Source organism: Barbus barbus (assembly GCF_936440315.1).
Source record: "Barbus barbus genome assembly, chromosome: 5".
Classification (NCBI taxonomy): Eukaryota; Metazoa; Chordata; class Actinopteri; order Cypriniformes; family Cyprinidae; genus Barbus; species Barbus barbus.
In genome coordinates, this window is record NC_136733.1 from 36,264,874 (window position 1) to 36,289,221 (window position 24,348).

At 37.3% G+C, this 24,348-nt stretch overlaps 4 protein-coding genes across 11 annotated transcripts in view; 3 read left to right on the top strand and 1 right to left on the bottom strand.

Annotated features, from left to right (window-relative positions):
- LOC306869969 (CCN family member 1-like) overlaps nt 1-24,348 on the top strand; it is a 1,026,947-nt gene that overhangs the window by 986,045 nt on the left and 16,554 nt on the right. The gene's annotated exons all lie outside the window — the stretch shown is intronic.
- LOC306870436 (carnitine O-acetyltransferase-like) lies at nt 81-8,140 on the top strand. 2 transcript variants are annotated; one of them, XM_079417709.1, is made up of 14 exons: nt 81-634; nt 1,559-1,837; nt 1,924-2,042; nt 3,160-3,213; nt 3,349-3,514; nt 3,747-3,921; nt 4,799-4,977; nt 5,104-5,204; nt 5,302-5,421; nt 5,551-5,673; nt 5,806-5,941; nt 6,647-6,709; nt 6,815-6,952; nt 7,111-8,140. In XM_079417709.1, the coding sequence occupies exons 1-14, from the start codon at nt 608-610 to the stop codon at nt 7,324-7,326; spliced, it is 1,896 nt and encodes a 631-aa protein (XP_079273835.1). In that variant the 5' UTR covers nt 81-607; the 3' UTR covers nt 7,327-8,140. The 2 variants fall into 2 exon arrangements, with proteins under 2 accessions (XP_079273835.1, XP_079273836.1); XM_079417710.1 differs by lacking the exon at nt 81-634 and adding an exon at nt 733-825.
- On the bottom strand, nt 10,515-21,771 carry LOC306869906 (E3 ubiquitin-protein ligase LRSAM1-like). 7 transcript variants are annotated; one of them, XM_079416834.1, is made up of 25 exons: nt 21,468-21,771; nt 20,328-20,425; nt 20,187-20,243; nt 20,018-20,062; nt 19,858-19,935; nt 19,697-19,765; nt 18,947-19,031; nt 18,606-18,727; nt 18,393-18,483; nt 18,107-18,216; nt 17,985-18,014; nt 17,776-17,898; nt 17,073-17,212; nt 16,898-16,942; nt 16,175-16,245; nt 15,815-15,914; nt 15,440-15,527; nt 15,175-15,249; nt 14,344-14,424; nt 13,985-14,080; nt 13,080-13,178; nt 12,870-13,001; nt 12,690-12,759; nt 12,395-12,564; nt 10,515-12,233 (listed from the first exon to the last, which is right to left on the bottom strand). In XM_079416834.1, the coding sequence occupies exons 1-25, from the start codon at nt 21,469-21,471 to the stop codon at nt 12,111-12,113; spliced, it is 2,202 nt and encodes a 733-aa protein (XP_079272960.1). In that variant the 5' UTR covers nt 21,472-21,771; the 3' UTR covers nt 10,515-12,110. The 7 variants fall into 7 exon arrangements, with proteins under 7 accessions (XP_079272960.1, XP_079272963.1, XP_079272962.1 ...); XM_079416837.1 differs by lacking the exon at nt 21,468-21,771 and adding an exon at nt 20,618-20,940 and having other exon boundaries at nt 20,328-20,483; XM_079416836.1 differs by lacking the exon at nt 21,468-21,771 and adding an exon at nt 20,804-20,898 and having other exon boundaries at nt 20,328-20,483.
- Nucleotides 20,962-24,338, top strand: LOC306869907 (large ribosomal subunit protein uL11-like). Its single transcript, XM_079416841.1, has 7 exons — nt 20,962-21,162; nt 22,331-22,404; nt 22,664-22,762; nt 23,039-23,120; nt 23,774-23,860; nt 24,100-24,212; nt 24,293-24,338. Exons 1-7 carry the CDS (start codon nt 21,126-21,128, stop codon nt 24,296-24,298), a joined length of 498 nt encoding a protein of 165 aa, XP_079272967.1. The 5' UTR covers nt 20,962-21,125; the 3' UTR covers nt 24,299-24,338.

Sequence of the window (24,348 nt, forward strand, 5' to 3'; positions counted from 1 at the left end):
TAATAATAAAAAAGAAAAGAAAAAGAAAGTACAAGTTGGTCAGCATTGTTGGGAACGCCCACAAAAACGTCATATCCGTTAATGCCGGAAACAAAACATTCAGTGCGCGGAGACCTTGTTAGGAGCTTGATATTTACTTTTTGTTATGATTTTCGATTGATATCATATGCCGAAAAGTTGCTGTGTGGCGTTCTGTACCTCTAATAAATTTTAAAAAATACTCCAGAACTCCGACAGCAGTCACGATATACAACATAAACATATCAAGCTTAATATTCATATTTATATGCACTCCAGATAGGCTAGATTGCCCTTCAGTGACCTGTCTAGTCATTGACAATTAGTCATTAGTGGACCTTGGAGTGCAGTTTGGTTTATAAATGTGGAATTGAGTTAATGAATAGATTGAAATTTATTTTTCATCAGTAAAATGTCTATCAGATGATCGCTTTGAGACGCAGAATGACGGGGCTGGGCTCGGCGTGTTTTTGTGTCTCTAGCGTCGTCTAGAGGTGAAGGTATTTCTGCAGCTCTCTCTCAGCGGACTCTGATCCTTTCTGTCCCTCCTCTCAGGCCTTGGTTTGGGGCGTTTTAGTGAACTTCAGTAATGTTGGGGATTCTTGCCAGGACGATGGTGAGTAACCAATACATATGGCCGGGTTTTTAAACGTGGTCGAAATTTTTATTTGACATAAACAAGTAGCTGCCTGACATTCATGTTGTTTCTGGTTAGCGGTAGTGCTGAGGACAGGAGGAAGTGCCGATACAGTTCATGGCAATCATAGGAACAATGTTTACTGACAGTTGCTTAAATACTTAAAGGAGGTACCTAACACATCGTGTCAGTGTCTAAATGATCTCTAATATAGCATTTTAGTTTTCTATGACAGAGCCAGAATCTTATTACATGTTGCATTATTGCCAGTCATGTGCTGACTCTATGGCAAGCCGTTTTGACTTTTATTTCTTCACATGATATCAATTCTTGATATCAACAATTCAGTTTTCACTTGTTAAAATGCTAATTCTTGATATCAGGAATTAGATTTCTACTAGTCGCAATGTCTATTTTTGATATCAACAATTTAATTGTCACTAGTGACAATGTTCATTTCTGATATCTGAAAATGTATTTCTGATATCAACCATTTAATTGTTGATATCAAGAATTAGCATTATTACTAGTGGAAATGCAATTGCTGATATCAAAAATAGCCATTGTTACTAGTAGAAATATAATTCCTGATATCAAGAATTTGCATTTTAACTAGTAAAAATTGAATTGTTGATATCAAGAATTAATATCCTGAGAAGGAATAAAAGTGAAAACGGCTTGCCATACTCATGTGTTTTATATGTGAGTATTACAAATAACATTTCCAGTTATTTATAAATGTTGGACTGTATTAGCTTGTTAATGTGCACTTATGTAAATTATTAGGACTAACTAAGGAGAAGCTGATATATATATAAAAAAAGGGGTTCAATTAACATGTGAGTCATTGAGAACTAAAGAGTTCTATATTATCTATTAGTCTCTATGGTTTTATGTTTTCAGGTCAAGGCTGGCATGTTGAAACCCTCCGGCCTGGTAAAGCCAGTGTCAGTGACACGGATCGCTGGTCGCTACTTTGCCCACCAGGAGAGTCTGCCTAAGCTTCCAGTACCACCACTGCAACAAACATGCGAACGCTATCTGGCTGCCCTGACACCTATCGTGGACCCGGAGGAGCTGGATCACACCCGGCAGCTGCTGGAGGAGTTTCAGAAGCCGGGCGGCGTAGGAGAGAGACTACAGAAGGGCCTGGAACAACGAGCCAAGAAGATGGAGAACTGGGTAAAAACTTGTTAGGTGATGCTTAGTGTCTCTTTTAAAGGGATTCTTCTTATGTCTCATTGTCTCTCTGTCATTTCCACTGCTAGCTCTCTGACTGGTGGTTACAAACAGCCTACCTAGACTACCGGATGCCTGTTGTCGTCCATTCAAGTCCAGGGGTCGTCCTTCCCCGAATGGAGTTCAGTGACCGTCAAGGCCAAATGAGGTCAGACCAGTGTGGATTCATATAGGAATAGTCAATGAATTTTAACACGGGTCATTTAGTTGGTCTATAATCGTTTTTTAGAACTAAAACTAAAAGTTTTTAATAGAAACTGATTAAAGTCATACAATGAATTTTTTTAAATGTTTTATTTATATATTTTATATAATATATATATTTTATATTTCTAACATATTTATATTTTAGCATATAAATACATGTATATGCATAGATAATTATAATTATGAAACTGATTAAAGGCATGCACTTTTTGTATTTTATGTATTTATTGATATATTTTACTTTAAAATATTAAATGTATTTGTATTTTAACGTGAATATATTTATAGATATTCATGACCCTGAAGTCACTCATGCTATTTTTGTATTTTATTTATTAATATATTACTAAAAAATATAAAATATTTATATTTTAACATATAAATATATTTTATATGCATATTATCCAGTGAATTATCTAAAAATTGACAAGCAAACTTGAGATAATAAGTATAATAAAATTTATAAAAATTTAGTTCATATTGGCAAATATTTTTTTGTTTGTTTTTGTGTTTAAACTATAAACCTTACAACAATTTGTTAAATATATGCTTTAAAAAAAAGGTTAAAAAAAAACCTGATTATTTTTTGCATGTTCATTTTATATTTAGTATTTGTGCTCCCTGGGACTCAAAACCATGGCCTTGGTGTTTGCTACTGCCAGTTACAGGAAATTTAACACACTGTAAATATTACTCAACGGTCATTCACATGAATTAAATCCACACGCAGTGAGGCAGTTATTTTCAGCTACCACACTTTATACAGACTAACCCTCTCTTGCAAAGTTGAGCTTTGCAATTCAGAGAGTACAAACTGTTGCTCTCAGAAAAGTGCTGGCCTAATGCCAGTCTCCCCACATTAACTATAACGACAGCTTTCACATATGACTGCTAAAACTGGTCACAGATCAGCAGTAAGATGTGTTCTGTCAATATCATAAGTCATACAAGTCACAGCAGGCTCCCTATATTTACAGTAGAATTATTCATTTGCAGTATGTTGATGTTAAACGTGTTTAAAATGACTGTAAAAAAGTAAAAGTATTTGTTCCTCACAGATATGCAGCAAAACTAATTGCTGGAGTTTTAGATTTCAAGAGCATGATTGACAAGTGAGTGACATTTCTTACTTTTCCTGTGCCGTCATAAGTCATTCATTCCTCTTGTTTAGAAAACCATGACTATTACTATAAGTGTAGCAAGTTCAGATGGTCCAGTCAGATGTAATGTCTTTCCTTTTTGATTAGTGAAACATTGCCAGTGGAGTATCTGGGTGGAAAGCCACTCTGTATGAACCAGTACTATCAAGTGCTCTCGTCCTGCCGGATCCCTGGAACAAAGAGGGACAACGTGGTCAACTACACTTTGGACAAGAGACCCCCCACACATATCACTGTAGTGCACAACTTTCAGGTCAGTCGGTGTTACAAAATATAACAGTCCCTGTTCCAAATGTAACTTCCAATGGTAGGTAAATTGGGGAAAAATGTACAAAATAATAAAAAAATATGTTTTGCATTTATTTTATTAAAAAAGACATTAAATACATTTTCTTGCATCCAGGACTGTGATCTGTTAATGCCATGTTAGTACCATACAGCTTACTGGTTTTATTGTTTGTTTGTTTTTTTTTCTCATTATGCAGTTCTTTGTGCTGGATGTGTATAACAGTGACGGCACGCCACTGACTGTAGACCAGATCTACATACAGCTGGAGAAGATCTGGAACTCCTCTTTACAGACCAATAAAGAGCCTATTGGCATCCTCACCTCCAACCACCGCAACAGCTGGGGCAAGGCTTACAACAACCTTATTAAGGGTGGGCACTGCCAACACTTTATTTTTAGCTAGACATATTACTGTTTTCAATGCTAGGAACTAAACCTTTGAAAATGTATAATATAATATGTAATATAATGTATACTACAGTTCAAAGGTTTGGGATCACTATAATTTTTATTTTTTGAAAGAAGTTGTGTCCAGCCAGGGCGCATTAAATTGATCCGGCATATTTAATTTTACAGATATAATATAAAAGGGGTCATGAACTGAGAAATCAAAATTCCCTTGACATGTAAGAGGTCATTGTACTATAAAAACATCCTTTAAGTTTCAGAACTCACAACTTTCTCGTTAGTCTAAAAACAGCTTATATTGAAGCCAATCTGCCAAAACATCAGCTTGTGGAATGTGCTACTTTACGATGTAATGTGGCTAAACACCATCTCCGCAGAAAAAGATCAACGCCTGCTTCTACTTCGCTGCCTATTTAGCCCCGCCCACTGATTTACGCATAGTGTTTACAAGAGAGTCGAACACGCAGGTCTATGCAGATCTGAGGACAACTAGATGCTGTGCAGTGCCAAGTTGTGGAAAAACAGTCGTTGCATTGCCTTTCTTCTGATCCCAGCATTAGGAAAGAGTGGATGAACTCTGAGTATTTATGTGTTTTTAACCTAAATCATAGCAGCGTCCATCTGTGAAGGATGTAGGCTGTCAAACATACACAACTATTAGCCAATCCTCAGAACCTCAGAGAACAGTACAAAATAATAAAAAGGCATTTCGTGAACCCTTTAAAGATTTGTATTTTAAATAAATGCTGTTCTACAGGCTTTCAGTTCATTTAAAGAAAATAAATGGAGGGTTATGGTTAAATTTAGGGTGATTCTTAAATAATTTTGTGTCTCTTTCAGATAAAACAAACAAAGAGTCTGTGAGAGCCATTCAGAAGAGTATCTTTACAGTCTGTCTGGATGCTCCTATGCCGCGTGCGTCTGAGGACATGTACCGCACCCGTGCTGGAGTTCAGATGCTGCATGGAGGGGGAAGCAGGTGGAACAGCGGAAATCGCTGGTTTGACAAAACATTGCAGGTTAGAGACCCAAGAGTTGATGTGTGTGAACTCACACAACTGAGAAATTAAGCCCAAATCACTGATGTTGACACATAAAATGTATGAAGATCCTGATACTGTCATGATGATTAATATGGTCTTTAGTTTATTATTGGAGAGGACGGGACGTGTGGGCTGATCTATGAACACGCCCCCGCTGAGGGCCCTCCCATCGTGTCACTGATCGACCATGTGGTGGAATACATGTAAGATTAACAGTGATTAAATGTGGAAAAGCTCTTTTCCCATAGCTAGATTGTAAGTATGGCTAATGCAGATAAGATTTACCGCATATTTGTATAGGAAGTCATCAGAGATGGTCCGTACCCCAATGGTCCCGCTGCGTATGCCACAGAAGCTTCGATTCAACATCACGCCAGAGATCAAAAAGGACATCGAGGAGGCCAAACAAAACATGAACATGTAAGAAATCAAGACATTCCACTCAGTCTTTCTATTACCAACATTTAGATTGATTGTTTTATTGGACAAACAACATTGCAGTATGTTAAATGTTTGAAGTTTGAAGGTTTCTCTTCTCCTCCTCTGCAGAATGGTACATGACTTGGACATGAAAGTCAATGTGTTTTCCCATTTTGGCAAAGATTTCCCAAAGTCGCAGAAGATGAGCCCTGATGCCTTTATTCAGGTTGCTCTCCAGCTGGCGTACTACAGGTAAACTTCACCAGCACTGCTATTAATGGTGTTTGCTGTATTTATTTCTTAACTGTAACATCCTTCTGTTATTATTAGGAAGTTATTGATTAGTTTAGCTTATTCAGGTGATTCACATACTCACTGTTTCAGGATTTACAAGAGCTGTTGTCCTACCTATGAGAGCGCTTCCCTCCGCATGTTCAGACTGGGCCGAACTGACACTATACGCTCAACGTCCATAGACTCTGCTAAATTTGTCAAGGCCATGGATGACCCAGCCAAACATGTATGGTCACCTCTAGTAGACATTTTGGTTGAACCCACATTCACATTATACTACAGTTCCTAAGTTTGTGGGTCAGTACGATATTGATTGGAAACTGGAAATAAATTAATATTTGACTTCAGCATGGATGCATTAAATTGATTAAAAGTGACAGTAAAGATGCATACAATTTTATTAAAAAAAAAAACTTCTAATTATTGCTTTTATTTTGAACTATAAGTATACCGAGAAACATTATCAGTGTTTCCACAAAAATATTAAGCAGCAAAACTGTTTCAACATTGATAGTAATAAGAATTGTATCTTGAGCACCGAATCAGTGCATTAGAACGATTTCTGAAGGATCATGTGACACTAAAGAGTTAAAAAAAAAAAAGTAATGGTGGCTGACAATTCAGGTTTGCCATTACAGGAATAAATTAAAAATATTTTAATAAAAATGGCTATTTAAAAAAAAAAGTACTTTTTACTTTTTTATTAAATAAATGAAGTCTTATAAGAGACTTGTTTCAAAAACATTACAAATCTTACCAACTCCAAACCTTTGAACTGTAGTTTACATCATGACTGTAAATAGGCTGCTTTATAAATATTTTGCTATGGAGCTTGTCTCTTTGATTGTCAATATCAAAACCATCTTATTATTTTCCAATTGCATTTGATGCAGCATGAAAGAAAATGTAACGATCTCATTTTGTTCGACAGAACACAGAGAAAGTGGCTCTGCTCGACAAAGCAGTTAAAGCGCACAGAGCTTACACAGACATGGTGAGTAAATGCATGCTGGTGATGTTCAGCTGATCAACAGTGAGTACGTGCAACAGTCATTATTTCATATTTCCCTTATTCTCCATCCTGTGTGTGCACGTGCAGGCCATCCGAGGTCAAGCCATCGACAGACATTTGCTTGGACTGAAATTGCAGGCTATTGAGGACCTGGCTGCCCTGCCAGAGATATTCATGGATACCTCATATGCTGTGGCACTGCACTTCAACCTCTCCACCAGCCAGGTACTGTCAAAGCTCTCTGGTCCAGGGTTAGGTGCATGTTACATGCAGAGTAATGCATGCACTGTGCCATTAACTGATGATCAGATGACAACAATGACTCTTCAAATCTGCTAAAATCATAACTTGAATTGTACTTTTTAATTTTTCCGCTCTCCTAGGTGCCAGCAAAAACCGACTGTGTGATGTGCTTCGGCCCGGTGGTACCAGACGGTTATGGTGTGTGCTACAATCCCATGGATACCCATATTAACTTTGCAGTCTCTGCTTTCAACAGCTGCCAGGACACTAATGCTGCACGTATGGCCCAAGCACTAGAGGACTCGCTGTTAGACATGAAGACCCTGCTGGAGCAGACGCCCAAAGCCAAGCTTTAAAGATGATTGTCAATTAGACTTGATCTTTGACCAGTTCAGTCAAGACATTTGAGTTTACAACAGCATTCAAAAGGGTTGCCTGGACTCCATTGGATTGCAGTCTTTGACAAGCCTTAACACTAAATAATGATTCTTAACTTGTATGTTTATGCGCTTTGGCTTTTGTTTGTTCAAACAAACGGATCAATTAGGTTTGTCAACAGGTTTTGCTGATTTGTTTGCATTGTGAAAATGTACCCAATTATGTGCATTATGGTGAACCTGTGGTTGAAAAAAGCTCATGTGATTCTTTATTGTATATTAGATGTTAATTGTAATGAAATACAGAATTTTTTTTTTTATGCCGTAATGTAAATAGTGACATTTGCAAAGCATTGGTTTCTTAGTTCTTTGTACAATGTTGTAAATTTGCACATTAACACATTTTAATAAATATCAAGTCTTTAATATCATTTTAAATTCTGTTTAGATTTGGTGATTATTCATCAAACTTGTTTGTGTATGTAATGTTTTTTTCATTTCTTGATGTCGTCTACATGTCTATGTAATTTTGCATATATAAAATATCACTGCAATGATTTTTACATATGGACACACACAAGATAAACATTTATTGGTAAGAAATAGACCTACTCAACTATGGATTCTGTGTCTTGTAATACATGTAAGAAATTAGTAACTATTATTTATTTGCTGGTTTACCTTTTGTTAAACGTTAATTTTACAACATTACATATTGTTATATGCATCATAAACAATAGTTTAAATTTCATATTTCAATAAATATATTCTGACATTTTTGAAACAATCTTTCAAAGCTGTGTGTTTGTGTCTGTTTATTGTATTATAGTCTGATTGTCTCATTAAGCTCAACCTGTGATTTTGTACAAGCTTTACTGAGAGAGAGAGAGAGAGATCTCAAAACATGGTTTATTTGTCTTGTCCAATTGACAAATGGTATTTTTCTAGATTTAGGCATAATCTAACACCACTTAGATAAAAAAATAACAGAAACGACAAAGAAAATCAATGCAAATATTTTTTAAATGGTATACACATGTAAAGGTTAAATGTAAAGATTTTGTTATACAAGTGTTTTAACTTAAGACACACATCAGTAAGATGATATTTATGAATTTATCCAAGTTATTGATAATTTGTATTCAGAGTCCAAGCACCTAAGAGGAAGGTGGAATCTGTATCCCTGACGGTGAGTAACATTTACCTTAACATTTAGACAGATGCCATGTGCCTGAAAGGGCTAAAATGCTGAAGCTCCAAATATATTTATTTTTTGTAGAGTTCATGTGCTTCCAAATCCAAGCTAATCTCATGTATAGCCAAGATGGGTCAACCCACGCTTCCCTTTTTTTGTAATGCTGTTTAAATCTCAGAATTGTTTCCTGAATGGCCTGTGAAGTAAAGGCATAACAATAAATCCTATTATGTCTCTCTGTGCAAGATACCAGTGGATTGATTTGTGATCCCTCTCCTTCACATTCCCTCTCCCCAAAACCTGCACCGATGCCCTGCAGTTCTCCATCTTATTTGTGTAAAATCAATCACAAATAAGCACCTAATCAATATTAGTTCATTCTTCCTATAATATTAGAGCTGACCGGATCTTTGCTTTCATGTACTGGATTTTGTTGTAGTGTCGTATTAGCCTGATGACGCTCAGAAACAGGAAGCAGTGCCTCCAGAAGCAGACTTAAACACTATTCAAGGCTTTCTTTCAGGTGAGATCCAACGTTGTATGGTTTCATTTTAAAGGCAAAAAATAAAATAAAAATGCTTCTAAATCTTGGTTTACTCTATGAGTGCAAGTATATGGAGCAGCAACACAGCCAGACTTGTCACCTTCAGGCTGAGCAGGATAAGGTACAACAGACACTTGGACTTGTTAAATTATGCTAAGTTGGTTTATTGGCTCAGTATATTATAATTTTATATGTTAAACTTGCTTGGTTGCTATGTTTCCATTTTGATCTGATTGTAGGTGTGTGCTAGCGAATGGTGTGATCAGGAAAATGCCATAAATCATCTCTCTTTCAGGTTGATTTATCTGGAGAATCGGGTTCCTCTACCACACAAGCACATCAGCTGCAGCAGGAGGTGCTCAATCTCCAGCAGAGGGCAGAGAAGCAGAAGTGCAAACAGATGAAGGAAAGCATACAAAACATGGATGAGGAGATGCAAGATCTGAGGGCTGAAAAGGAGAATCTGGTTCAGGTGTGTATGATATGAGTGTGCACAAAAGTTTTAACTTGTATAATTTAATATTTAAAGTGTACTGAAACTGAGCTGGTGTATCTGGTGCAGGTGAGTGTTTCAGTCTCTCAGGACAGAGTTTGATTCACAGGAATCTTACAGAGGACACACTGTGCTTGAGATTCTCCAAAACACCATCAAGGTACTGTTCAACATTAGGTTGTGATTTCAGGTTTTGTTGATGCCTGCTTTTCCATTGCAGAGTATCACCATGAAATTTCTCTCAGAACCTTGGGAGCTTGAATCAGGCATTGTTGAAGATAAAGTAGAGGAAGAGTACTTGTTAACTGAAGAGTGTTTGCAGATCAAAAACATGAAGGAAAACAATGAAATAGTGGGAAAAGGCCAACAATAAAACGGAAGCAAAACAGAACATCTGTAGTTCAGAACACCTGCGTATTGCAGTCTGCTCTACACTGGTCCTTAAAGGGGAATTGGTGCTGTCCAATCACAGTTAAGAAGGCTAATTAATGTCCAATCAGTGGACAGCTGATCCTTTCCCAGTGTTTTAAAGCAGGCAGTTTTTCAGGGAAAAACCCTGATCCATAACAAATGTCCTGACTATGACACAACTGGATATAACTAACAAGGTTGTAAGTTAACTAGATCTTTACTTGAGTTTGTTTCATAATTTTTCTTTGAAAACATTATTTAATATTGTATTTAGGTTTTATTTATAATTATATACGATTGCAAAATCAAGACTAATCTAACTTGACATTTCAGGAATTCTGGACTAATATTGATTTATTGCACATGAAAATAAAAATGACACTAGGCAAAATGTAAGAAATAAATGGAAAATCTAACATAATTGCTAACTAACACTTATGATGATTTTTTATATAAACAAATGTATCTAAACTGCAATATGCTGTTGCAAAAATAAACCTCTTAATTGTAAAAGGACACTAGAACATATTGTATAGCAGGTTTATTTTGCAGAGGTCTGACAGGTGTGATAACATTACAATGGATGTGGTTGGTTGGGTACAATTATAAAACCTAAATGAAGTACATTATGAATATGTAGACAACGGAAAATGTGTAATGGCAGCACATATATTGTAAATGAATGTAACACAGAGATTCAATCTCACTGTCATCACAGATAAGGTGCCATTTGTGTTGTATAAAATGACCACAAACTGTATCAGTTCTTATAAAATAAGAGCAGCAGGACTACAGTGTGTACATAAGCTAATAATAACCTGCCACCAGAGGGTAGTTTATACTACAGTAACTTCTACTAAACATTCTGATTATTTCAGTTTTTTTCTTAAATGGCAGATGCACAGCAAATAAGACATATTTGTCCAGTCTGAACCATACAGCATAACTATATCACACAAAGCACACAGATTAAAAGTTTGTATAATGCTGATAAACGCTTATTTCTTGAAATAAGAAATTAAATGAATGTTTTATTTACAGACAGATTAAGTTCTTTTTTCATTCTGTACATGTTCAGCGAGAAGCAGACTTGCATATAAGAGCACTTGGATGAAAAGAGGTTCACAGATTTAGGAAACACTATTGTGTGCGCAATACTTAAATTAGCTGAAACTGTAAAAAGGAATAACAGTGCATTTGTTAGATTGAATGTATGCGGTGTTATATAGCAAGTACAGAGCCTTCAGAAAGATTTTACCTTCAACCTATAATTTACAATTCTGCTGTGTTGCTAAGTCAGTTCAAAACATTTAAATGTTGAAATTCAAATTTAAACTGAAAATTAAAATCTTACATTAAAAATGACTAACTTAATTAGTTGAAGTATTAAAATGCTCTGGTACTGCAGGGTATAGGCCCTTTCACACCAAGAACAGTAAGTATAAGGACAACTTTAACCATAAATGTGTTAGCAGCCACATCCACAACCATTCTGATAGGCCTGTAAATGTTTTTTATGGTTCATCAGTTGGAAAAAATTGTTGTGATAGTGATTCCAGTGATCTAGTTCTTCTCTGTTGTTGACATTATAGCTGTGGTGTGAAGCCCCAATTCTGATAAAATTAGAATGATGACTAAAACTTTAACATTACAGTTATTGGTGATAGATTACTTACTGTACTACAATGTTGATAGAATTACATGGAGGGCAGCGCAAGAAGATTTATCTTTACTGTAGAGAACCTGCAGATATTTAAAATTTAGTTTTGTGGGGGGGGTTTGAAATGGAGTTGAAATCAAATACAGAAGAGGCACAAGTGCTTAGAGTGAGTACATCAAGGGCAATACTAAAGCTCAACAGTCATATTATTATGTATTCCTATTAGGTTTGAGTTAAATTAACCATTCTCAAATACTTTCTTGCTGTTAATTTACTGGAATGTTACTAGGTTATGATGAACAATAAAACAAATGTCTTGCTGTAAAAGTTCCTCTTTGACTGGCTAGTTGTAGTGGGAGTGGAAGAAAAAATCCAGTAACTTTTAAAGTGCTTGAAGGTTCACAGACTACAATTTCATGCAGCAAATGGGAGGAAGGAACAACAACGACGCTCGCCAGCTTCAGCTGTGGTAAAGACGGACCCGCTGAGATATAGAGCCACGGCACAGAGGGCAGGACTGCAGGGCATCGCTGCAGGTCTGGCAACAGCATACATGCCCACACGGCAGAAAGATCATCTGTGACTGTGACACAAAGCAGAACAGGAGAGCAAATTACGGTTTCTTTCAAAGCTGCTGAACAGCAAAACTTTTGCACTGTTACAAAGAATTTATATTTCAAACAAACACTGTTCTTTTAAAAAAAAATACTGAAATAGAATTGAGAATTGAATTTTTAGCCTTACCTCATGTTCCATGCACACCACACACTCGGAACTGCTCCATCTATCAGGACTTGGGGCAGTGGGGGTGAGGGGGGTGCTGGGGGTCAGTGGAGGAGTGAACTGCTGTTGAAGTGGGGCACTTGGAGTGGATGGACCAGCTTCCTGCATCTCTTTTGCTGTTTTAGGCAATGCTGGAGGGGCAAACATGTTATGATACACTCAATCAAAACTTAAAAACAAATCATCACTGAAAAGAATCCACAAATGTCACCTAATTAAAAAAATAGCATGTCCTTAAGAGAAAATGTGTTCTTACGATCAGACAGAGTGCGTTCTCTGGCCCAGTGGAGAAGAGCTTTCTGCACGCCAACCTCATTGATCCCCAACTGTAATAAAACAGAAAAGATTTTAATGGACACCTCTAATGAAAAATTCCTAGAGACACACACTACTTAAAACTTCTGTGTGCTAAAACACAGAAGGACATTTGGCGGACCTTTCTAAGGTCTTTAGTGGTCATGTGTCGCAAGGCCTCAGCAGTGATTCGGTGGTGAGCTATGATTGGCAGGTAGTGTTGAGCAGAGAGTTTACACAGCAGATTCCCCAGATCCGCATCTACAGCTACTTCCTGAGGAGAAAGGAGAGGTCAGCATGATTTTGTGATTTAAACACAGGATCTTTGAGCCTATAGGAGAGCTACTCTGACCTGCATCCGCAGAGACAGAGGTTTGGCATCCAGGAGCCTCTGATACTGGATCATCCAGTAGTTCTCCTGACTGGATTCACTTTTCTGCTCCATCTCCACCTGAAAAAAAAAAAAAAAAAAGCTCAGCGCCACAGCTTACAAATTACAAGCAGCGGACATATCCATCTGTAGCTTTTATCAAAGTCCTACACAAATTCAACACTTATGTATCAGGTTGTTTTTTTACCCAGTGGTAACTAAAATTTTAAATATATTTTTAAACATCAGTCAGGTACATTGCAGGGGTTTTCAAATTGGCCTATATTTTTCTTTATTTTCTGTATTTCTTTATTTGATTTTTCTACACTGAATAACAAATGTTAAATATCAAAGCCTCAACAAATGCCATATATTAAGCAGCAAAATACAATCCATGAAAAAAAAAAAAACTAAATTAGAACTGAATAATATCTAAAATAAATAAATAATAAAGAGGCAAATATTTGACCGAAAATAAAAGGATGTTGTTTTAAAGGCTGTCAAATTTAAGGTGTATTTATCTGATAATAAAATATCCAACAAATTACATAAAATAAGCAGTAAAATATAATACACTAAATACAATAAAATAAAATTAGAACAGAACAATTAATAAATAAATAAACAGTTTTACTATTATATAAAAAAATAAAATAAAAGCCTGTCTAAGATAACATGTATTCTTCAGATAATAATGTGTATTATGATTTTTTTCTCTCCACACACTTTTACACCAAATTTAAAATGCTGTTTTTTTTGACAGTATCGGTATGACCTAAATGTGATTTCTGCAACAGTGACTGAAGCATGTGAAATGTTTCAGTTAACTGATCCAATTTCGAATGTCTCTTTCGAGAAATCAAGGAAGTTGGTCCATAATCACTTACCAAAACCATCCTGAGTTCCTCCTCCCTTTGGTCCTTCTGTTTGAGTAACTGCTGCAGTAGGTCAGTCAGAGCAGTCCTCTGGTCAGCTAGCACCTCCTACCACACACACACACACAGTAAATACACACACACACGCAAAACCACACAAAGGATTCATACTCCAAGAATGAAGAATGCTGTGATAACTCATAGATGTGGTGTGAGCAGGATATTTATACAGGAATGGGATGAAATGGCCAAGGAATCAGAGTGAAAAAAACAAGGAAGAGAAATGATGTGCATCATTACTCCTCTCTACACTCCACAGCATGATGAAGCACTGACAGGAAACCACCACATCATCTACTGCTGCTACGTACCTGCAGGTTCTCAGTGTCCAAATTCCTCCTCTTAACCTCCAGCTTTGTCAACTGCATTAACTCTGCCTCTATGAGTTTAATCTATGGATACAAGCATACGAGGGGGAGGGGGTGAATGGCCCCATGGAGACATCATAAAACAGCCACCTTTTGGATTCTGCATCCAATGAGGTGGGATGTGAGAAGCATGGGCTGACTGAAGCCAAAAAAAAGCTTTTAATGACTAGAATGACTACACAAGACCATCTGAAACATACTTAATTTTATATTATATAAGCTGACCACGAAATGCCCACCGAATGGCTTTGTTAATGATTATACTACCATTAAAAAATTTGGGGTCAGACATTTTTTCAGTCAAGATATTAGTAAATTTTTTCAGCAAGGACACATTAAATGTATCAAAATCCACAGTAAATGCATTTAAAATATTACAAATATTTCTCTCTCAAATAAATGTTTTTTTAACAACAAAAATAATAAGCAGTTCAATTTTCAGCATTGATAAGAAATATTTCTTGAGCACCAAATCAACATATTTGAATGAAATAAATTAACAGGAATAAATTATATTTTTAAATACATAAAAATAGAAAACAGTGATGACTGTATTACTGTATATTTAATCAAATAAATGTAGCCTTGGTAAGCATAAGAGACTTCTTTCAAAAAACATCAACCCCAAACTTCTGAATGGTGGTGTATATGTTAATAAATTACAGTGCTGATTAAGTTAAAACTCCTTCAATCAACCAGTAGTATGATATAAATCATTGTATCTGTGGGGTCTTATTGGCTCTTCTATCCTAAAGGACACTTTAATCAGCATACCTGATTACGGATATAAGCATGCACACTGTCCTTCTGGAGTTGGAGGGCTTCAAAGGCGGCCTTCTGCATTTCCTCCTGCAGACAAAAAGCCAATTAGGGTTAATCATTCTAGACCTACTAGACCAACAATGCACCACCTGTAATATCTACCGTAGTTCATTAATGTATTTTGCATGTGGAGTTAATGAATGGATGGAGAGCAAACTAGTTTTTAATAACAGTTTTCAATTAATGTCCATTGTAAGTTAGTGATTTAAATAGTTACCTCTTGAAGGATCTGAATAATGGCTTTGCTTTTGTCTAGCTGCTGCAGGGACAACACTTGGTCAAACTTCCTATCCATATAGTCCAAACTAAATGAATAAATTAAGACAAGAAAAAATAGGACAGTTTACTCACTGCTGTTTGTTTGGGGGGGTTTCATCTGCAAGCAGCACAATAGCATATTAAATGATTTCAAAATCAGAAAATTGAAATCCAATAAAGTGGTCATATTTTAAATGAATGTTACAGAGAGAAAAAGTCTCGCCTGACCACTTGTGGTCAGATCACAGAGACGGATGTTAATATCAGGTGTAAACAGAGTGAAAAATTGCTGGACAGAGTTCAAAACCATATGTATTGGTGGGAACTGGAGCACCTCCTGCAGGTCTCAGACACTAAAATCTGTGTCTTGGCTTCCCTGGCCTCCTGAAGTAACCTTAAAGAGTAGCTCTCTGACAGCATCCCCTGCATGGCACCTGCAAACATGTAGCCTTTTCAGAACCACTGCAAATAGCTAAGTTTCTTTTAAATGTTATTCACTTTTTATGATACTTTTTTTACAGATAGAGGCAGCAGATATAACAGAAAATAGGGGGAAAGAGAGGGGAAGTGAGATTGGGACATGCAGGTCTAATTCAAACTATGAGTACCAAAGCGCCAACTTGTCTGGAGCAGCTTGTTTTGTCACAGCTTCTAATGACTTGTTTTAATGATAATTGTAATTTCTAAAACTCACATGCCACTTCCTTCTTCCTAAGAGAGTTGGCTTCATCCTGTGTGATGGCAGTAAGGTGTTCCATTCGTATACTAAAAAACAACAAATACAACAAATTCATAACTGTATCTCTATTCAAATACAAAAAAAACATCAAGGTAAGTCCCAGATTTCACCATGTGTGTGATTAATATCTACATACACTACAGTTCAAAAATGTGGTGTCAGTAATATGTTTAAGAAAATGTTTATTACTATTACTTTTTGTAATTGTTTTTATTATTATTATTAAGCTAGGATGCATTCCATGGATCAAGAGTGGCAGTAAAGGCATTTATTATGTTTCAGAAAAATCTATTTAAAATAATTTCACAATATTACTGTATTTTTGATTAAATAAATGTGGCTCTGCTGAGCATGAAATACTTTCAAAAACATTAAAATACCTTATCAACCCCAAACTTCTGAACATTAATGACCACGACTTAAAATAGCACTCCAGATCTTTCTGACATCTCAAAAAATACCTGAATGTAAGAGTAAATGTTGAACTTCTATCTGTGTGCTGTTGAAGCACTACAACAGTGGCACTGTCCAAACAGCTCAGTGGTTGCACTAAATCTGGACTGAGGCTTTCTTAAGTGGCGCCATTAGAAAGAAAGAAATTCACTTAGCAAGAGCTGCACTGATGGCAAGAGGCCATACTCCATTAGAGAGTTCGACCCATGCGTAATTTCCACTCACCGGTCTTCCTCCAGAGCTTGCAGAAACTCGGCGCTCTTTGCCTGGCTATAATCAAATAAGCACAAATGCACAATAAATAACCACCCTTTAACTACAGAATACTAATGATTAAAGTAATAATGATAGCTACAGAAAAATCGAGATATTTCAAAAATGGTTCACACGGTACCCTCACCGTTTGTTATCAAGTAGGAGGTCAGAGATGCGACTCATGATATTGCTCTCTGCCAGACGCACTTTATCAAGTATTTTCTGCCTCTCTGTATCCTGGGCCTTCTGCTGCTGAGACACACCTAACTCCAACCGTTGCTGCTCCTGAGACACAGAAAAGCACAGAGACATGTCTTTCTAAAAAGGAAATGGTAAATGAAAACATGTTTTATTAGCTAGATAAGTGTAGTGACAGTACAACCTGTTACATTGCTACTTTTCTTCAGGAAGAATACATTAAATTGGCGTGGCAGTAAAGACATTTATAATGTAACAAAACAAAAGATTTGTACTTCAAATAAACACTGTTTTTTTTCTTTTCATCTAAGATTCCTGAAAAAAAATCTCACATTTTCCACAAAAATATTAAACAGCACAAATGTTTTCAACAGTCAGAATAATACCAAATGTTTCTTGAGCAACAAATCAACATTTTAGAATTATTTCTGAAGGATCATGTAATACTGAAGACATTCTATTAAAATAGAAAATAGTTCTTTTAAATTTAAATTATATTTTACAATATTATATTAAAATCAAATAAATGCAGCCTTGGTGACCATAGAGACCAGAGAAGAAGAAGAAAAAAAAATTGAATGCCAGTGTAATTCACTTAAATATATCATATGTTTGTAAACCCCATTCAACTCTACAATAAAAATTGTTACCAGTTTGACAGACAGCAAGACATCCTCTTTGCGGGAGTTGTTGAGGAGGAGGAGCTGAGAGTGCTCTCTCTGCTTCTCTTCAAGATCTTTCTCAAAGATCAACTTTTCCAGCTGTTTCTGCACCTAGTGGAGAAACAGAGAGAATGAGATGTAAATACTACTTCGCTGGACTATCCAACATTAACAAAAAGAAACTAAATCAAACATACCTTTCTTTTCTCATAGTCCATGAATTTGCTCTGCAGTGTCAGATAGAATATGTTACATTAACATATGGCACACTATATTTTTAGGCACTGTTTGAAATGGCTGATAAATAGTGATGACTGACCTGCCAGACCAACTCTTCACCATCAACACAATCCACCTCCTGCTTCCCTTCATCATGCTCCAGCACTGGCAGCAGATACTGGGATGGAGGGCAATACTCCAGACCCATCTCTAAATACAATTAAACAAACCAGCTGCACAGAATGGCCTTGTACCATCACATGAGGTTACGTTTTAATATTTAACCAAATCTCGTATTGTGCACAACTTGTATATATCAGTCTGCATCTAATCAGACAGTTATAAAAACATATTGTGTGAAGTATTGCTTTAAAACAGATCCACACCTGAACAGAGGTAGCGCTGCACTTCCTCTGTGCCGGCCGTGCACACTGACGCAGGTGGATACCTCATAACCTGTGCATCCAGGATCAGGCTCTGCCACACCACAAATACACATAAAGACACGCAGATGTCTTTGCAGTAGTCACATTGCCATTTGAGCTTATACGAATATACTCCAACATCTTAAAAATAGACTTTTGATTTAAAATACTCACTTCCAAAGTGCGAACATTGGCCAGTTCTTTAGGTAATTCTCTAATGCTGTTCTCACTTATGTATAGTGTACGCAGGCTACTCATGCGTCCCACAGACACAGGGATGACAGTAAGGTTGTTCCCTGTATCCATCAAAGCAATTTGTTAATTTAAATGGTTTATGCTTTTATTTGATGTTAAATAGGCCCTAAAAGGCCTAAAATAAACTCTTCTACAGACAATTTCAATGACTTTCAAAGTCTTCCTGAAATATGTTAAACAGTGCTCTAATGAAGGAGCTTAAAAATTAATATTAAAGAATACCTTTTTGTGCCAAAAGTATTTTTTAAAACAAAACACACCTTTTACATTAAGCGTCTGTAGATGCCGTAGATTCCCTATAGAGTCCGGCAGCTGTTTAATGTGGTTCTTCTCTACATTCAGCACCTTAGAGAAGAAATCAAGGTTGTATGTAAGCAATAAATATAAAGGATACTAATTATCAATTAAAAAATATTTAAAGAAAACTGATCCTTGCTCTAGTAGATTCACACTTCACTTATAGTATAAGTCTCTTATATTCTCCAATGCTGTATTTAACAACAATGCAGTCTAATTTAATAATGCAGTAAAACAGTAATATTGTGCAATATAAAACTGATATAGTTTTCTATTTTAAATTATTTTAATAAGTCCTGTGATGGCAAAGCTGATTTTTTTTCATCAATTAATTTTTCAATTACTTTCAATGAGTTTTCAGTGTCGCACGATCCATCAGAAATCATTATGTGCTGATTTGGTACATTCCTTCTTATTATCAACGTTCAAAACAGTTGTTTAACATTTCTGAAACAAATGTTCATAATTCTTTGATAAATAAAAAATGTTTTTTACTACAGGTCTTTACACTCACATTTGATCAAATGTAATGCATTCTTGCTGAATAAAAATACTAATAAAAAAAAAAAAAAAAGCTTAGTGACCCCAAACTTTTGACACACTAACCTTCCTAGTGCTACACATACAGTAGTTATGCCAATGGGTCTTTTACGAATAAGCATTAAAAAGAAACAACAATTCACATCAGCTTTGTTCGTATACAATAAAAATACCTGCAAGGACAAAAGCTGCCCAATGTCTTCAGAAAGTGATGTGAGCTTATTTTCATGCAGGTCCAACACCTTAAAAATTGACACACAGAGATGTTGTCAGTGGACAGAAGTGTAAGATGGTTATATGCTTGGCACTGTTGTCATCAATCGATTTCTCTCACCTTTAAAGATGCTAAGGCACCAGTGCAGCAACCTTTAGGTACAAGTGACCTCAGGTCATTCCCATGAAGAATTAACACCTGCAATTAAAGTGGAAACTGCTGTGAAATATCTGATTCCCACCAATGGCTCAGAGAAAGACACTGCAGTAAATAGACTCACTTTCTTCTGGAGGACTTTACATATGGAGAAGACACTGGAGGGAACCTGCAGACAAGCATTGTGTAAGAACTGTTGTGATATGGATGGAAGCTCAGATATCTAGCAATGATTCTTAGATGACAATTTCACTAATATGTAAATAATGACATTAAGGCTTTCTGTAATTCACCTCTGCAAGCTCGCAGGCAGAAATGTCCAGGATATCATCAGCACCTGCTTCTTTGGCCTGCACAAAACAGGCATGAGTGTTAAGATTTGAAGCAGTGCACTGTGACACTAGGATGTTGTCCACAAAAAAAACTAAACTCACCAAGCACAGCTGGTATTCCAGGCGTTTTATGGAATCCTCACTGGGTTTCTTCTTTTTGGAGAACAGGAACATCCTGAGGCAAGTGAGATTTAGTTTGCCTAGTCAAACCCCACAAAAGCCACAGGATGTTAGAGTGACACTTGACTGACTGTAGTGCTGACATTTCCAAAGAAACAGACACATAGCAGAACAGTGTGAACAAAGACAAAGCACGACAAGAAACACACAAATAAACACTTGTTGTATTACAAATTAGTCCCTCGATATTCATAGGACTATTCAAATGCCACCTTTTGACTAGACTTTGATGGTTACTGAAACCTGGTCTTGAAGCCAACTAGCGCGCGATATAAATAAATGTACATACCATACGCGAAAAGACGAATATACGCGATTAACCGCTAAATTAACTAAATCATTCCATCAAAACATGGGCTTCTTCAGATCGTTCAGTGTTCATTTCTTGTCAGAGTTACCTAGTGTACTCCCTCTGTGGCAGTACACACACACACACACACACACACACACACACACACACACACACACACACACACACACACACACCAGGAACAACTTCTCGGATGTTGTGAATGACGCAAGGCTTTTCCGCAGTGTGAAAGGTTGTTCAGATCTCGCGATACTTCGTGGCCTTTATATTGGTGGCGCCACACGTCCTCTGTCTTTTCCGTTTTCGCTTTTGTGGTGAAGGTGCAACACTTCTCGGTCGTCCCGACTCCGGGTTCATCCGACACTCTCACCAATTCAAGTCGAATAGAGATCAACTTCATCTGATACACCATGCCTCCTAAATTCGACCCCACCGAGATTAAAGTTGGTATGTTTGGAATACGGTAACCGTTAGACGGATTTCTGATTAGGTGTGAGCGGCCATGTCTGCGCCTAGGCCTCTCGCGTGCTGGACTAATAAATGAGTAGAAAGGTAAAACTACAAAAAAAGTACCTAACGGTAAAGTTTCGTTGAACCACTTCAAGCTGGATATGTACATATAAGATATGTGTAGCTTATCCTAGAGGCGTGTGTTTTGAATGCTAGCATCTTTACCATATGTAGCTTCTCCGTGCATGTGGCGTTGTGAACGATTCGATTTGACGTGAATGTTTATATATTAATATACTCACTCATACTCGGTGGTCTTTGATGAAATACCGGTCTTTTGCTGTAGTTTCGCAGCAGGACTCAGGATAGAAAGCTTGTGCAGATGTAAGGGCTTCTCGCACGTGGACAAAACCGAGCTGAAGCTGCAATGGTTAAATATCTGAAAGGGTTAATTTACCCCAAAACGGAATTTGTCATTGTTTACTCCCCGTCACGTCGTTCCAAACCCGTAAGACCTTTGTTCATCATCGGAACGCAGATTAAGGTTTTTGATGGAAAGCGCGCTCCGAGACCCTCAATAGAAAGCAATGCTACTACCGTTACCACGTTGATGGCCCAGAAAGGGAATCATTAAAATGGTCGATGTGACACGTGGTTCAATCGTAATTTTGTAAAGCTACAAGAATGCTTTTTGTGTAACGTTTTAGTACAAAAAGTGACCAGCAGGTGAGGTCGGAGTGTAGCATTTGCAATGTGACTTGTTTTTACCTATCCAGACTGTAGATGCATTAACCAGTTAAACCTTTTGAGAGCTTACCACTACAAAAAAAAAAAAATTAGTAACGTTGCATATCTTAGGGTTTGGCTGGGAGCCGAGTAATTTTTTTTTTTTTTGCCACCTGTGATGTCAGATAGGAAAGCTGTCTGTTCGTGTGGTGGTGCCTTGGCATGCTCTTCTCGAACCAGAACAGCAACTGTTTGCATGGTTGCCTTTTGCTGAGCTTCAGTGAATGATGCTCCGTGTTAGTGTTTGTTCGTTTTGGGGGTTTTTCCCCCTGCAGCGTTTAGAAATAAGATCACCGGAATGTCTTCAAATCTAAAAGTACTTTAAGTGTAGTAATTCTAGTAATAAGACTAACCTTAACTTTTTTTTTTTTTTTTATAGTGCACATGAGATGCACGGGTGGAGAGGTTGGTGCCACTTCTTCGCTGGCCCCCAAAATCGGGCCTTTGGGTCTTGTAAGTATAGCGATCATGGTTCAGTCTGTAATGTTTGATCATGTTCTGTCATAAGCCCCCCGTCACTGTCCTAGTCTTTAAAAGTGACTTTGAACAATCCAGTGGAGGCTTGTAGTGACTCAGCCAATGGAAGCAGGGCGTCCCCCAAACCCCCAACCAATCTAATGGCAACTCTGGGCTGAAAGACTTGGAACAAATCAATTGTTGCAGCACATTGACACTTCCATGCTGTATGTTAATCTTTCGTTCTCTTTCTCAGTCCCCTAAAAAGGTGGGTGATGACATCGCAAAGGCCACCGGTGACTGGAAGGGCCTGCGAATCACTGTGAAACTGACCATTCAGAACAGGCAAGCAGCGGTAAGCCCTTGTAGTGTTTGAGCCTCTGTATTTGCTCTTGTAGACATCTAGCCTGTAGATCAGGGATCCTCAAATCTGGCCCACTCCTGCAGAGTTTAGCTCTAACCCTAATCAAACACACCTGAGCATGCTAATCAGAGTCTTCAAGATCATTAGAAAATCACAGGTAGGTGAGTTTGATCAGGGTTGGACCTAAACTCTGCAGCAGATTGGCCTTCCAGGGAAGGATCTGAGGAACCCTGCTGTAGATGCTTACAGGTTTTGTTGTTGCTTCAGATTGAGGTGGTGCCCTCAGCCTCAGCCCTCATCATCAAGGCGCTGAAGGAACCTCCCCGTGACCGGAAAAAGGTCAAGAACAGTAAGTAACTCTTTACCCCACCTCAATACTGTTAGAGGAATCATGTCTTTGTGGGTTCTGGCCTTTTGTAGTTATTGACTGTAAGCCTACTGCCACTGTGCTTGTCTGTAAAAGTGACTTTGTACTGCCAAAGTAAGGCTAATAGTGACCCAGCTCTAGGAAACAGGGCTGCCCAGCTTAATGGGTGACTCTGTGCCGAAAGGTCTGGAACAAGTTCTGTAGCATTTCTTGTTGGCCAGAATGTTGTATGATGCGCACTGTCAATTAGACGTTTGTGGTCTGTAAGAATGAACTTTCAATTCAGTCTGGATGCATTAAATGTGACTGTAAAAACCCTTTAAGTAGTTTTGAAACCAAATAGCACAATTAAAAACAATTTACATACCTTACACAAAGAGACAAATATACACACAACTGTTAAATGATTTAATCAAAACATAAGCTCCTTGATGTTTCAGTACAATTGAATTCAGCCAGGATGCATTCAGGTTTTTTTTTTTTTTTTTTTTCAAAATTTGTTACAAGTTTTTAGCATCAGACTTGTGCTTAAAACATTTACAAGTCTCACCGACCCCAAACTTCTGGAAGGGAATGTACATTGTCTTCGTTTATTAGAATATTCTATATGTCCTGATGTTTGTTTTCTTTTGTAGTTAAGCACTCTGGAAGCGTTTCTTTTGACGAGATCGTCAACATTGCCCGTGTCATGCGGCCAAGATCTATTGCCAGGGAACTTAGTGGTATGTATTTTATGTATCTGGGAGCAATATTTATCGATCAGCCACCAGCCACTGTGCCAGTCTGTAAAAGTGACTGTGTACTGTCCAGTGGAGGCTAATAATAACCCAGCTCTAGGAAGCAGGACTAATCAACTCAGTGGTTAACCCTGTGCCAAAAAGACTGGAACATGAATTATAACTTTTTTTTTTTTTTTTTTTTTTTGGAATGACTGTACAAACTGATCTCGTTCTGTTCTCAGGTACCATTAAAGAGATTCTTGGCACAGCTCAGTCTGTGGGCTGCACCATTGATGGTCGCCCTCCCCATGATGTCATCGATGACATCAACAGTAGCAAAATTGAATGCCCAGCTGTAAGTATTACATGCCATTATGCTTTGGATTTATTTGCCTTTTACTGGCTGGTTTTAACTGTACATTTTCTTTCTTGCAGGAGTAAAACGAGGATTGAAGACAAAATAAAACCATTAAAATGACAAGTCAAAGTGT